The sequence below is a fragment of the Heterodontus francisci genome, chromosome 16, assembly GCF_036365525.1.
Source record: "Heterodontus francisci isolate sHetFra1 chromosome 16, sHetFra1.hap1, whole genome shotgun sequence".
Classification (NCBI taxonomy): domain Eukaryota; kingdom Metazoa; phylum Chordata; class Chondrichthyes; order Heterodontiformes; family Heterodontidae; genus Heterodontus; species Heterodontus francisci.
The window spans coordinates 17,665,880-17,681,798 of record NC_090386.1 but is presented as its reverse complement, the minus strand read 5'-3'; the positions used below and the strand labels follow the sequence as shown (position 1 = coordinate 17,681,798).

The 15,919-nt window shown below is 47.8% G+C and overlaps 1 protein-coding gene across 2 annotated transcripts in view; it reads right to left on the bottom strand.

Annotated features, from left to right (window-relative positions):
• Positions 1 to 8,327: 8,327 nt before the first annotated feature.
• Positions 8,328 to 15,919, bottom strand: part of LOC137377994 (androgen-induced gene 1 protein-like) — a 41,183-nt gene continuing 33,591 nt past the window's right edge. The window contains exon 6 of one of the 2 annotated variants that reach the window (XM_068048019.1): positions 8,328 to 9,476. In XM_068048019.1, the coding sequence (XP_067904120.1) occupies positions 9,445 to 9,476 (32 nt within the window). In that variant the 3' untranslated portion in view covers positions 8,328 to 9,444. Of the gene's footprint in view, positions 9,477 to 13,668; positions 14,374 to 15,919 lie in introns of those variants that run through there. The other variant, XM_068048018.1, reaches the window with a different exon arrangement.

Genomic DNA, 15,919 nt, shown 5'->3' with positions numbered 1-15,919 from the left:
CCCATGTATTCCTGTTCAGAAATAGGGATACAGAGCAATCTGGGCAATTACGAGATCGGGATAATTTTAAAGTCTGTAATTAAGGATCAAATTACCGCACATCTAGATACAAAAGAGAAAATGGCCAGTGTAGATTCAAAAGGAATGGTCATGCTTCACCAAGGTGACACAATTAATTCCTTCAGGAGGTAACACTGACCCTATATAAACTGAGAGTAAGTGCTCAGGACATAGACTGTAAAACTGAAGCATGGATCATTTGAAAGGGATTTCTGGTCTGTAGGATATGTTGAAGCCAGTGGTGTTAGTGAGCCATTGGAAAGCATTGTGAGAGATTTCATAGTCAGCCCCTGATCATTGAAGAATATTAAACAAGGGAAATCAAAGGGAAGGACTTGAAAGTTCAAAAGGAATGTTATGTCTGGTGCTGCAGTTCAGCTGGAGGGAATTGATGATCCTGTGGGAAAGAGCACGACTTCCCACACTAATAACATACACAGGGAGCAAGTCTGACAGGGGAACCAGGAGCTGGGAACACAGCATAGCAGCAGAACAGTGAACCAGGGGCAAACTCATCACCCACAATCATCTCACAAACAGCACAGCAGCAGAACAGAGGAAATCTCTACTTTAAGTGAAGGAAAACTCGAGAGTGGGTGAGAGCCCTCATACAGAGGCATGATAGGACTAGGTGATTCCGGGAATGCAACAACAGCTCAACGTGAATCCATAATTCCCAGGTTTAAGGCACAAAATAAACTGAGCGGCCAACTTGCTATTCCTATTTCTTATCTTTTTGTAGCCCCCCAGTGACATCAATTTCTACAATGTCGGAAAACCTTGAATCTGTCAAAGTGGCCTCTTTCTGTGCCTTAAACCTTCTATGATTCCAAGTTGGTATGTGCGTTCTTGCTTCAACAGCTGTCAGCTGTGAAACTGACAGTGATGTTTTTAAAAAGGCCAGTCTGAAAGAAGACAATGGGAAATTTCCCATCTCCTGTTACGGAGCCCTGGTGAGGATGAGGAACGGCCCCGGGTACAGTTTACACCGAGGGCCAAATAGGAACCTTTGGTGGGCCGGATTGTGGCCTGCGGGCCTTATGTTGGACAGCCCTGATCTAGAAGGACAAAGGCAGCAGGCGCAGGGGAAAACGGCCACCTGCAAGTTCCCCTCCAAATCGCACACTGACTTGGATCTACATCGACGTTTTTTCACTGTTGCTGGGCCAAAATCCTGGAACTCCCTCCCTAACCGCACTGTTGGTGTACCTACACCACATGGACTGCAGTGATTCAAGAAGTCAGCTCACCACCACCTTCTCAAGGGCAGTTAAGGATGGGCAATAAATGCTGGCCTAGCCGGTAACACTCACATCCCATGAATGAAAAGAAACTGGATAGCTCGCTGGCTGAAAGACAGAAAGTAGAAAGTAGGGGTAAATGGTAACTATTCAGAGTAGCAGAAGAGAAGTGGTGTTCCACAGGGATCAGTGCTGGGACCACTGTTGTTTAGAATTTTTATGATTGATTTATACTTTGGAATAAAAAACATATCTTTTAAATTTGCAGATGACACCAAATTAGGGGGGATAGTCATTAGTGAGGAGCACTGCAACAAATTTCAGGAGGACATTAATAAACTGCAGAATGGGCAAATAATTGGCAAATGAATTTCAACACAGATATGTCTGAGGTATTACATTTTAGTAACAAAAATAAGGAGTTTGCATATTACCTCGAAAATAAGAATCTAAATGGGGTAGAGGAGCAAAGGGATCTGGGAGAAGAAATAAACAAATCACTAAGGGTAGTGACACAGGTTAACAAGGCAATTAAAAAAAGCAAAACAAGCACTGGAGTTTATTTCCAGAGGGATGGAACTGAAAAGTAGGGAAGTTATGCTAAACTTGTATTGAACCTTGGTCAGACCACACTTAAAATACTGCATACAGTTCTGGTTGCCATATTATAAAAAGGATACAGAGAAACTGGAGAGGGTGCAAAACACTTCCCTTCCCTTCCTCGACCTCTCTTTCTCCATCTCTGGGGATAGGTTATCTACTAATGCCCGAGTGTTGCAGACTGGCACTTTCCAAGGTCCAGGTCTACGTGCTGAGGGACGCACTAAAGCTTGAGGCAGGCGCTGCAAAGGCTCAATGGGGAAAGACCACTGTGTAAGGTCTTCCCACCAACGTGAACTGAGGGGCTGGACCCATGGGAAAACCCCTCGGCTGTATACACCAAATATGGGTTTGCTGTAAAATATACATGGCATGTAAAATAGAATGGAAGGGTTGTGAGGCAACTCACTCCTGTATTGAAGAAAACTGATTTCCTTTGCACTTTTTGGAATGTCAACTTGGTGCTGTTTTAAACTGCTTTGTAATGCATTTTTTTTTTTACAGATTTTTATGAATGAAGTATATTTTTGAGAAAAAAGTCTACTAATGTCCATTATAAGCCCAACTGCCACAGCTACCTCAGCTACACTTCTTCACATCCTGCCTCCTGTAAGGACTCCATTCCATTCTCCCAATTTCTCCGTCTCCGACGCATCTGCTCTGATGATGCTACCTTCCACAACAGCGCTTCTGATATGTCTTTCGTTTTCCTTAACTGAGGATTCCCCCCCACTGTGGTTCACAGGGCCCTCAACCGTGTCCGGCCCATTTCCCGCACTTCTGCCCTCACCCCTTCCCCTCCTTCCCAGAACTGTGATAGAGTTCCCCTTGTCCTCACTTTCCACCCCACCAGCCTCCACATCCAAAGGATCATCCTCCGCCATCTCCAACATGATGCCACTACCAAACACATCTTCCCCTCCCCTCCCGTTAGTATTCCGAAGGAATCGTTCCCTCCGCAACACCCTGGTCCACTCCTCCATTACCCCCACCGCCTCATCCCCTCCCCATGGCACCTTCCCATGCAATCGCAGGAGGTGTAATACCTGCCCTTTTGCCTCCTCTCTCCTCAATATCCCAGGCCCCAAACACTCCTTTCAGGCGAAGCAGCGATTTACTTGTGCTTCTTTCAATGTAGTATACTGTATTCGCTGCTCACAATACGGTCTCCTCTACATTGGGGAGACCAAACACAGATTGGGTAACTGCTTTGCGGAACACCTTCGCTCAGTTCGAAAGCATGACCCCGAGCTTCCGGTTGCTTGCCATTTCAACACGTCCCCTCCACCCCCCCACCCCCCCGCTCTCATGCTCACATCTCTGTCCTGGGATTGCTGCAGTGTTCCAGTGAACACCAACGCAAGCTCGAGGAACCGATTACCGATTAGGCATGCTACAGCCTGCCGGACTGAACATTGAGTTCAATAATTTCAGAGCATGACTGGCTCTCCTTTCTTTTGTTTTACCTTTTTTTAAGTTTTACTTTGTATTTTTTAAATTTAATTTTATTTTAGTTTGTTTCATCATGACACTTTTTTTTTACCATGTGCCTGCCCACTATTTTTTTTCTTTCTTTTCATGTTTGTGCTTTTGGCTGGGGCTTTCATTATTTTGTCATTTGACACCCTCTCTGCGCTAACACTTTGTATTTCACCACACCATTAACACGCCCTTTGTCTTTGCCTTTGCCCCATGACCTCCTTGTCAGTTATTCTCTGTGACCCTCTGTCCTATCAACGCTTTCCCATTTGTTCTCTTTTGCCCCACCCCCACTTTATTTGCTTCAAACCTATTACATTTCTGACCTTTGCCAGTTCTGATGAAGGGTCACTGACTTGAAACATTAACTTTGTTTCTCTCTCCACAGATGCTGCCAGACCTGCTGAGTATGTCCAGCACTTTTTGGTTTTCTCTCAGTATCAGGCCCAACTCTCCCAATAACTGGTCCGAATCCCTTGGCAAGAGGCCCGACTCTTTCGATAACAGACCCAACCCTCCTAGTATCAGGCCTGACCCTCCCAGCATAGAAATCATAGAAATTTACAGCATGGCAGGAGTCCATGCTGGGTGACAAGTAGTCATCCAGCCTAATCCCACTTTCCAGCCCTTGGTCTGTAACCTTGTAGGGTACGATACTTCAAGTGCATATTCAAGTACTTTTTAAATGTGATCAGGGTTTCTGCCTCTAGCATGCTTTCAGGTGGCGGGTTCCAGAGCCACCCAACACCCTCTGGGTGAAAAGATTTCCCCTCGAATCCCCTCTAAATCTCCTACCTCTTACCCCAAATCTTTGCCTCCTAGTTATGGATCTCTCAACCATGCGGAATAGGGCCGTCTTATCCACTCTATCTAAACTCCTCATAATTTTATACACCTCAATTAGGTCTCCCCTCAGCCTCCTCTATTCAAAGGAAAACAACACCAACCTATCCAAACTTTCCTAATAGTTAAACTTCTCCAGTCCAGGCAATATCCTCGTAAATCTTCTCTGTACTCTCTCTAGTACAATCACATCCTTGCTCTAGTATAGTGACCAGAACTGCACACAATACTCTAGCTGTGTTTTATACAGTTCCAGCATAACCTCCCAGCCCTTATATTCTGTGTCTCAGCTAATAAAGGCAAGTATCCTGTAAGCCTTCTTGACCATCTTATCTACCTGTCCAGCAACCTTCAGGGATCTGTGGATATGCATTCCAAAATTCCTCTACACTTCTCAGTATCCTACCATTTATTGTGTATTCCCTTACCTTGTTAGCCTTTCCCCAAATGCACTTCTCTGGTTGAACTTCAGTTGTCGACGTTTCGCTCACCTGAATTAGTCCATTGATATCTTCCTGCAGTTTACAGCTTTCTTCTTCATTATCAACCACATGGACAATTTATTTCATCATCTGCAAAAGTATCAGACCTGACCTCTGTTATATTCTCTATAACAGAAATAACTTGCTTTATATAGCCCCTTTAATGTCGTGAAATTTCCCAAAGTGCTTCATGAGAGTGATTATCAAACAAAATCAGTTTAAGGGGTATCTTATGGAGCGGAGAGCACTGGAGAGGTGGTGAGGTTTATGGAGAGAATTCCTCCAAGTGCAAGGAACCCAACCTCATCTTTCAATTGGACACTTTACAGCCCTCCAGACTCAACAGAGAGTACAATTTCAGATTACAACCTCTCCCCACATTTTTGGTACGGCAGTTGTTGATGATTCTGCCTTCCTGTTTACATCTCCTCTGGACACACATTTTGTTTCTTTACTTGTCCCATTACCATCTCTTTCTGCTGTTTTGTCATTTAGTCTCGCCTGCCTTCCACCCTATCACAGACCTTCCCATTTGTTCTTCTTTGCCTGGCTTAAAAACTGTTACATCTCTGAGCACTCCCAGTTCTGATGATGGGCTGCAAACCTGAAATGTTAACTCTGTTTCTCTCTCTACAGAGGTTGCCAGACCTGCTAAATATTTCCAGCATTTATTTTTCTTTCATCTGCATCGCAGTATTTTGCTCTTGTATTGAATAATTACTTTGTGTCAGTATTTGCAATAGAGGAAGAGTTGGTTGGAGAGTATGCTGGACATTGCAAGGAAAATAATACTGAACAGCGACAGGGACTCACCAACATTAATGTAAGCAAAATAACAGTAATGAAGAAAATAATGGCACTAAAGTTATTTATATGGACTCCAGAAGACATTTAATAAAGTCCCTCAGAAGAGGCTTTGGTCTGGTAAGGAAATCGGCTGGGCGGAAAGAGAGAGTAAGGAGAATGGACAGCTACTCCAATTGGCAGGATGTGACTATGGTTTCCCCCAAGGATCTGTGTTGGGGCCTCAACTATTCACCGTATTTATTAACTACTTAGATGATGGGATAGAAAGCCACATCCAAATTTGCTGATGACACACATAGGTGGCACTGCAAGCTGTGTAGATGGAAGCATTAAAATTACAGAGATATTGATTGATTTAAGTGAATGGACAAAACTGTGGCACATGGATTTCAATATAGGCCAAGTGTGAAGTCACCCACTTTGAACCAAAAAAGGACACATCAGAACATTTTCTAAAAGATGAAAATAGAGACACAGCAGAGGTCCAGAGAGACTTGAGGCCCCAGGTACCCAGGTCATTAAAATGTCATGCACAGGAACAGACAATAATCAAAATGGCTAACTGAACGCTGGCCTTTCTTTGTAGAAAACTAGAATATAAGAGCATAGAAGTCATACTTAATCTAACCAAAGCCCTATTTAGCCGACTGCTGGAGTACTGAGAGCACTTCTGGGCAGCACACCTTAGGAAGGATATACTGACCTTGGAGGGAGTGGATTTAACAGAATGATGCCTGGACATCAAGGGTTAAATTCTGAGAGATCACACAAACTATGTTTGCATTTCCTTGAACTTTGATGGTTGAGGGGTGATTTCCTTAAAGTTTTTCAAGATATTACGGGGAACAGATAGGGTAGATAGAGAGAAACTATCTCCGTTGATTAGAGTCAAGGATTAGGGGGTCATAGTCTAAAAATTACAGCCACACCTTTCAGCAGTCAAGTTAGGAAACACTTCTACATACAAATGATAATAGAAGTTTGGAACTCTCTTCTGCAAGTGGCAATTGATGCTAGGCCAATAGATAATTTTAAATCTGAGGTTGATAGATTTTTGTTAACCAAAGATATTAAGGGATACGGGGCAAGGGTGGGTATATGGAGTTATGTCACAGCCATGATCTCACCGAATGGCGGAACAGGCTCAAGGGGCTGAATGGCCTAACCCTGTTCCTATGTTCCTCATCGGGCCTGTAACTTAGTGTTTGGAATGCTGGACTTTGTAGTACGGCTATAATTTTAAAAACTATGATCTTTAATGCAGTGTAAAATGGACATTCAGAGGCAACGTGTGACCTCGCACAAAATCTGCCCAGAGATAAGCCAGGGGCCTTGGTTACCATGAGAACAAGGAACGCAGATCAAAGACCTTTTTGAAAGCAGTGTGCAAGGCTGTAATACCTAAACGACAATGCATTTTGCTCTCCCAGACTGTAAATAGGGAGCCAGGGTCTGGAAAATGCAGATTTGAGTTGCAGTTTGATGTTGTATTGACCCAGAATACATGAGCATTCTGCCAGCTACCATTTGTAACCTTGCCCTGAATGACCAATGGGTAAGACATTCTCCATACATGGCAAAGCAGTTACACACTTTCATTCTCACTTCACATGATGTTTCTCCAAGCTTCAATCTTTGGCAGTGTCACAATTTTGTGTTGACTTCCTGTCGGAAACCCTCAGTGTCTGCTTCAGCCTCTGGGCATTGGGGCGGGGGAGGCTCTGGAGAGAGTACAGAGGAGAGTTACAAGAATGCTGCAGGGTTTGAAAGTTGCAGCTATGAAAAAAGATTGGATAGGCTAGGGTTGTTTTCCTTAGAACAGAGGAGGCTGAGGGGTGACTTAATTGAGGTGTACAAAATTATGAAGGGCCTAGATAGAGTAGACAGGAAAGACCTGTTTCCCCTAGCGGAGAGGTCAATTACCAGGGGGCACAGATTTAAGGTGATTGGTAGAAGGATTAGAGGGAACATGAGGAAAACATTTTCACCCGGAGGGTGATGGGTGTCTGGAATGGTGGTGGAGGCAGAAACCCTCAATTCTTTTAAAAGGTACCTGGACACGCACCTGAAGTGCTGTAACCTGCAAGGCTTATGGACCAGGTGCTGGGAGGTGGGATCAGATTGGGTGGCTAGTTTTTTCGGCCGGCATGGACATGATGGGCTGAATGGCCTCCTTCTGTGCTATAATTTTTCTATGGTTCTAACTCTCTGCTGCATGAACAGGCCTTCCTTTATTCTCCCACTGACCTAGAGACTCGAATATCCTCAGGGCAATGAGGGATGAGCAATAAATGAATAAACATTACCCTGTAAGTATTCCCACATCTTGACAGCAAATACAGAACTAAGACCTGGATATCCCTCTGGATTTCTTGCACTTTCCCTATAAATGGTGCACTGTCTGGCTGTCACGACAGGGTGCTGGTTAGACTGGTTCAGTGAGACAGCAGCAATTTTTCAAATGATGCTGACTGGCCCTTTTACCGAATAAGTGCACAGAATACATAATGTTTCCCTTTCAACTGTTAGAAGAATTAACAGAACTTGTAACTCCCAATTCATATGGAGCCAGTCAGTTCACCACACCCGGACAATTAAGCTACTGTCCTGATTTTAACTGAACCAATCCATTGGAAATAGAATGGGCAATGGTCAGACATCCAATTCACACCCCCTAAACTCAATGTGAGGAGTCTCTAACATCCAACTATCCTGAGCCCAACTCATGACTAGTCTGAACAAAGAATGAGTGGAGTTGGACCAACAACCTACACTGACCAGTTTCCCATCTCAGTCAAAGAATTCTAGACCGCAATGAGGTAACCAATCACTGTTTAATCACAAAGACTGCAATATAGTTTCTTGCATTATTAAAATTACAAAGGGTGCATCTCAATGTGGACACCAGTCAATGTGTGAGGTCCTCAGATCGGGGTCAGTGTGTGAGGGTCACAGGTCAGCAGCCAGGGTGCGAGGTCCCCAGATCAGATCACCTGCTTCTCTCTCCCCAAGTAATTGGCTTATGGATGAGCCAGATTGCAGGAAGGTCAGAGGTCAGTTGGTTATGGATGGTCAGAATGCAGAAAAGCCTTTGCGAACAGGGCACCATACATCCTCCTTGCTTTTGGCATTTTCTACCTTTTTCTTCACCCTGTCGTTTACTGCTCGCTACCAGTTGTTGGGTCTAGGGCTTTGGTTTTTGATATCACTGAGCCCGCCCTCCCCCCCACCCCGTCAGAGAGTCACCGAGACCCCCATCCTGTCAGAGAATCACCAAGACTTCCCACACCCCCCCCCACCGTCAGAGAGTCACCGAGACCCACGTCAGAGTCACAGAGACCCACGTCAGAGAGTCACCGAGACCCTCGTCAGAGTCAGCAAGCCCCCCCGTCAGAGAGTCACCGAGCTCCTGCCCGTCAGAGTCACTGAGACCCCCGTCAGGGTCACAGAGACTCCCGGCAGAGAGTTAACAAGCTCCCCCCACCCACCCCCGTCAGAGAGTCACCGAGCCTCCTGTCAGTCACTGAGCCCCCTGTCAGAGAGTGACCAAGCCCTCCCACCATCAGAGAGTCACCGAGCCATTCCACCGTCAGAGAGTCACTGAGCCCTTCCACCGTCACAGAGTCACCAAGCTCCGATCACTGATTCTGGTTCACCACGTGCATCTTTCTCCTGTCATCCCCACTGCCTCCAAGTGACGAAGGGGGTTTTAACGAGAGCGGGCCACTCTGTGTCTACATTATTGCTCTAGGGAGCTCTGAGACAGAACTCCATCATCTTGGAGATTAATCAGAAATATATTACAGAAAGATGGGATATTTTACACTGTGTCCAAAGCGACTGTAATTAACCCTGACACTAACTGATCATGGGGTCAACAGCGATTCTACACTCGCCATTTCCACGTTATTCAAATCCCAATTGTCAGCAGATCACTTCAACTTTTTCATGGAATCCACAGCACCTGCAATAAGACAGAGCAAAAGCAGTCAGAGCAACAGAAATTCCAAGCAATAAGCAAGCTGGAATCTAATTGAGGAGTCTGATGAGATTAGACACAGAACAACAGATACCTGGGGGTGAGTTACAGTCTGCAATCTAATCACGTGTCAGGTTCCCTCTACACTGTCCCATCAAACACTGCCAGGGCAGGTGCAGCACGGGTTAGATACAAAGCAAAGCTCCCTCTACATTGTCCCATCAAACACTGCCAGGGCAGGTGCAGCACGGGTTAGATACAAAGCAAAGCTCCCTCTACATTGTCCCATCAAACACTGCCAGGGCAGGTGCAGCACGGGTTAGATACAAAGCAAAGCTCCCTCTACATTGTCCCATCAAACACTCCCAGGGCAGGTGCAGCACGGGTTAGATACAAAGCAAAGCTCCCTCTACATTGTCCCATCAAACACTCCCAGGGCAGGTGCAGCACGGGTTAGATACAAAGCAAAGCTCCCTCTACATTGTCCCATCAAACACTCCCAGGGCAGGTACAGCACGGGTTAGATACAAAGCAAAGCTCCCTCTACATTGTCCCATCAAACACTGCCAGGGCAGGTGCAGCACGGGTTAGATACAAAGCAAAGCTCCCTCTACATTGTCCCATCAAACACTGCCAGGGCAGGTGCAGCACGGGTTAGATACAAAGCAAAGCTCCCTCCACATTGTCCCATCAAACACTGCCAGGGCAGGTACAGCACGGGTTAGATAAAAAAAAGAAAAAAAAACGGGTTAGATACAAAGCTGTGCAGTAGCAATAAGCACACAAGGAAACTCCCTCCCTACCCCATAAAAAAAAACAGGTTAGATAAAGAGTAAAGCTCCCGCGACACGGTCCCATCAAATACTCCCACGGCAGTTACAGCACCGGCCGGATACAGACCTACACATCAACCCACTGACTCTATAGCCATACACCGCTGTGTTCTCTAGAGTGACTCCCAACATTGTGCCTCTACAGACACACACAAACCGCAGTCTTTACATTCACACAGAATGCAGGAGCTGACAATTGGTCATTTACAGCAGGGGCGAATACTTTTGCCGCTATTGTGTTAAAGGAAAGTATTACCAGCGACTGATGACTGGCAATGGTGACAAAAAGTGAGGCATATGAGTGCTTCCTTGTAATTATGATTTGGTACTGAAGTCTCTAACTAGGAATGATCTCTCATCTGGACATCATCAGAAACAGGGTAACTCTCATCTGAAAGTAAATCACTGTCTGGGAACAAAGGGCCACAACTGCTGCAGCAAGTCTCAGGGCAGAGGGGTCCGGTCTCAGGGAATAACTGGACTGAGGGGCAGAGAAAATAAACTGCGAGGTCAGTCTGGGGACAAGAAGAAACCTTTCAAAGCTTATCATTAAATATTCATTTTAAAGTGCAGAGCAAAGAAAACATCTTTAAAATCAACAATAACAGACTAGAGCTGGGAGCGATACGACGGAGCAGGGAACTCCTGCATCATAAAGAGGCTACAAAATGTACGGAGATAGAGTGCCCACACCTTTGCGGTACCCGCACACACTGAGACACAGAAACATAGAAATTAGGAGCAGGAGTAGGCCATTCGGCCCTTCGAGCCTGCTCCGCCATTCATTATGACCATGTCTGATCATCCAACTCAGTAACCTGTTCCTGCTTTCCCCCCATATCCTTTGATCCCTTTCGCCCCAAGAGCTATATCTAACTCCTTCTTGAAAACATACAATGTTTTGGACTCGACTGGTTTCTGTGGTAGCAAATTCCACACGCTCACCACACTCTGGGTGAAGAAATTTCTCCTCATCTCAGTCCTGAAAGGTTTACCCTGTATCCTTAGACTATGACCCCTGGTTCTGGACTCCCCGCCCCCCCCCTCCCCCATCGGGAACATCCTTCCTGCATCTACCCTGTCAAGTCCTGTTAGAACTTTATAGGTTTCTATGAGATCCCCATGCACTTTTCTGAACTCCAGCGAGTATAATCCTAACCGACTCAATCTCGCCTCATACGCCAGTCCCACCATCCCAGGAATCAGTCTGGTAAACCTTTGCTGCACTCCCTCTATAGCAAGAACATCCTTCCTCAGATAAGGAGACCAAAACTGCACACAATATTCCAGGTGTGGCCTCACCAAGGCCCTGTATAATTGCAGCAAGACATCCCTGCTCCTGTACTCAAATCCTCTCGTTATGAAGACCAACATACCATTTGCCCTTTTCACCGCCTGTTTCAACTGCATGCTTACCTTGTGACTGGTGTATGAGAACACCCCAGGCCTCGTTGCATATTCCCCTCTGTTTATAGCCAGATAATCTGCCTCCCTGTTTTTGCTACCGAAGTGGATAACCTCACATTTATCCACATAATGCTGCATCTGCCATGCATTTGCCCACTCACTCAACTTGTCCAAATCACCCTGAAGCCTCTCTGAATCCTCCTCACAACTCACCCTCCCACCCAGCTTTGTCTCATCTGCAAATTTGGAGATATTACATTTAGTTCCCTCATCTAAATCATTAATATATATTGTGAATAGCTGGGGTTCTAGCACCGATCCTTGCAGTACCCCACTAGTCACTGCCTGCCATTTGGAAAAAGACCAGTTTGTTCCTACTCTTTGTTTCCTGTCTGCCAACCAATTTTCTATCCATCGCAATACACTATCCCCAATACCATGCGCTTTAATTTTACATGCTAACCTCTTATGTGGGACTTTGTCGAAAGCCTTCTGAAAGTCCAAATAAACCACATCCACTGGGTCCCCCTCATCAACTCTACAAGTTACAGCCTCGAAGAATTCTAGTAGATTTGTCAAGCATGATTTCCCTTTCGTAGACACAGAGACCCCCGCACGCACCGAGACACAGAGATCCCCGCACGCACCGAGACACAGAGACCCCCGCACACACCGAGACACAGAGACCCCCGCACACACTCCGAGACAGAGCCTGCAAATGTTGAACGCCTCCCCGCATTGGAACAGTGACCCACTACACAGTGAGCTAGAACATTTTGCATTGAAATAAAATTGTATGGATTTTGGGTGACTGATGAATTTATTTAGATGCTTTACAGGAATTTAAAAAGCACAAACTGTTCCCTATGGCAGGTAAAGACCTGATACAATCAGCAAAAATATCTCTTACAAACTGAGGCTAATTATCTTTGGTTTGAATATCTAGACTAGTACTTGTTGAACTTCTCGGCTTCCTCTCTCCACAGCTTGCTCCCTGGATATTGAGAGAGCCCACCTGCACGTCGAACAACCCATCATTCCGGGCTGGATGGGAAGCAGAAATGTGGCACAATGACATCCAGAGCAAAGTCCAGATTCTCCTGAACTGCAGCCCAACTGTCCCAGAAGCTCTGCACTGGGGGAGGGTACAATGGGCACACCGACCCTCATATCGTGTGTACAGTCCTGTGGGGTGTGGGGGTTTCTCTCTGGACTATCTCAGAGGTTCACCCTGCTGCCATCCTGCAGTCCCAGCAGGTTCCATGGCACCGAGAGCTGCAGCGGTTTCTGTTCTGGGCCTTCAGCTTTCAGTGAGGTGAAGGATCAAAGGTCACTGATCCAGGGGTCAGCAATTTGCTTTGGAATGTTGTGGGTTGAATGAAGTTTTTTTTAAGCTGACTTCAATCTTGAATCCTGATAAAGGTCCAGGAATTCCCCTCCCTGACTAGAGGAGCTGCCACAATGTCTGGACACCCACCTCTGAGCATGTCCATGACTCCCTGAACCCCTGACCCATGATGGGGCAGTACCAGGGCACAGTTGTGGGCGGACATCTCCCCTCTGCTTCACCTCAGCTGCCTGAATGGAATCTCAGACACGGAGCATCACACCATCAGGACTATGCCTTCCCTTGAGTAGCTATGGACATTTTCCTGCAGGTTTCAACACATGCCTTCCCAACTCCAATTGCCACAACCAGTCAGACTTTTCTCCTCCTCTCCAATATTCTTATCATGATTAAAGGAATGAAACAATGCACATTATTCTGAATTCCCACAATGCTGCTCCCGAGTTGTTTGTAGCAATGTCCAGGAGATAAACCTTTCACTCCTGCAGAATGCTGGGCAACCCTCGTCCTCACCCAAGTGAGGTATCAGCAACTAGAAGCAGCAGCCTTGGCTAAAATAACCACCCCCCCCCCCCCCCCCCCCCCACCAAGTACCCCACGGTGCTGAGGCCAATTCCTAGTTCCCTAGTGTGAGCCTTAATAAGGTGAACTAACTCATCAGAGGCTGGGAATTGGGCCTACAGGCATCCTGTGCTGCCTGGCTCAGTTCCACATGAGGTGCTGCATGTACTCCCTGACCCACCCAAAGAGTTGATTTTCACTGCACGTTTGAGGCTGGGCAGCTGAGTTTTTAAGGGGAGGCGAGTGGTTTTAGGAATATTGATTTCTCTTCCAGCTTCAGTGCCCAACTCCAGCTCCCCAGAGGGGACACCAGCTGACTCATTCTTTTCAGGGATGGCCCGGTTTTCTCTGGGACTAACAGATGTGGGAGATGAAGACGGAGAGGGAATCGCAGGGTGGGCAGGCTGGGCTAGGGCCTGGGCCAGCACGTTAAGGCCCTGGGCGATATTTGCCATCAGGTGTATCATCTGGTCCAATTTTCCTGCCAAATGTTCGAAACCCTCATTTTGAAGATCCAGAAGTTTCTGTTGGAAAGGGTCTGGGTGCGGCAGCAGATTCCCAAGGGCCTGGGATTGGCTTGGTGCGATGGGTGGAATGGAAGAGTCAGGGGAGACAGGAATGCGCGGAGCACCGTCTCCCTGCTTCCCAGCCACACAGCCCAGGCTTGGCTGCCTCTCACATGACTGGTCTTGATTGAAGCGACAAGATGGGTCACCGAGCGGATCCAGGAACCCTGTGGGTATAAAATTACACTGAAGAATACACAGCAGGAGCAGCTCAGAGTGTGATTAAATTGAGTGAAATGCCAGACTGAGACCAGACACCCATTCACCCCCTCAGACTGAACCCAGACACCCTCCCACCCCGAGTCCAGACACTCAATCACCCCTCAGACTGAACCCAGACACCCACTCACCCCCTCAGACTGAACCCAGACACCCACTCACCCCCTCAGACTGAACCCAGACACCCACTCACCCCCTCAGACTGAACCCAGACACCCACTCACCCTCTCAGACTGAGCCCAGACACCCACTCACCCTCTCAGACTGACACCCACTCACCCCCTCAGACTGAGCCCAGACACCCACACACCCCCTCAGACTGAACCCAGACACCCACTCACCCCCTCAGACTGAGCCCTGACACACACACACACCCTCAGACTGAACCCAGACACACACACACCCCCTCAGACTGAACCCAGACACACTCTCACCCCCTCAGACTGAGCCCAGACACCCACTCGCCCAATCAGACTGAGCCCAGACACCCTCTTACCGCTTCAGACTTAGCCCAGACACACTCTCACCCCCTCAGACTGAACCCAGACACACTCTCACCCCCTCAGACTGAGCCCAGACACACACACGCCCACTCAGACTGAGCCCAGACACCCTCTCACCCCCTCAGACTGAGCCCAGACACTCTCTCACCCCGAGTCCAGACACCCACTCACCCCCTCAGACTGAGCCCAGACGCCCAGACACGCACTCAGACTGAGCCCAGACACGCACTCAGACTGAGCCCAGACACGCACTCAGACTGAGCCCAGACACGCACTCAGACTGAGCCCAGACACGCACTCAGACTGAGCCCAGACACGCACTCAGACTGAGCCCAGACACGCACTCAGACTGAGCCCAGACACGCACTCAGACTGAGCCCAGACACCCTCCCACCCACTCGGACTGAGCCCAGACACCCTCTCACCCCCACAGGCTGAGCCCAGACACCCACTCATCCACTCAGACTGAGCCCAGACACCCCCCCAGACTGAGCCCAGACACCCACACGCCCCCTCAGACTGAACTCAGACACCCACTCGCCCCCTCAGACTGAGCCCAGACACCCACTTGCCTACTCAGACTGAGCTCAGACACCCTCTCACCCCCTCAGACTGAACCCAGACACCTTCTCACCCCCTCAGACTGAGCCCAGGCACTCTCTCACCCCGAGTCCAGACACCCACTCACCCCCTCGGACTGAGGCCAGACACCCACTCGGACTGAGGCCACTCACCCCCTCGGACTGAGGCCAGACACCCACTCGGACTGAGGCCAGACACCCACTCGGACTGAGGCCAGACACCCACTCGGACTGAGCCCAGACACCCACTCGGACTGAGCCCAGACACCCACTCGGACTGAGCCCAGACACCCACTCGGACTGAGGCCAGACACCCACTCGGACTGAGCCCAGACACCCACTCGGACTGAGCCCAGACACCCACTCGGACTGAGCCCAGACACCCACTCGGACTGAGCCCAGACACCCAC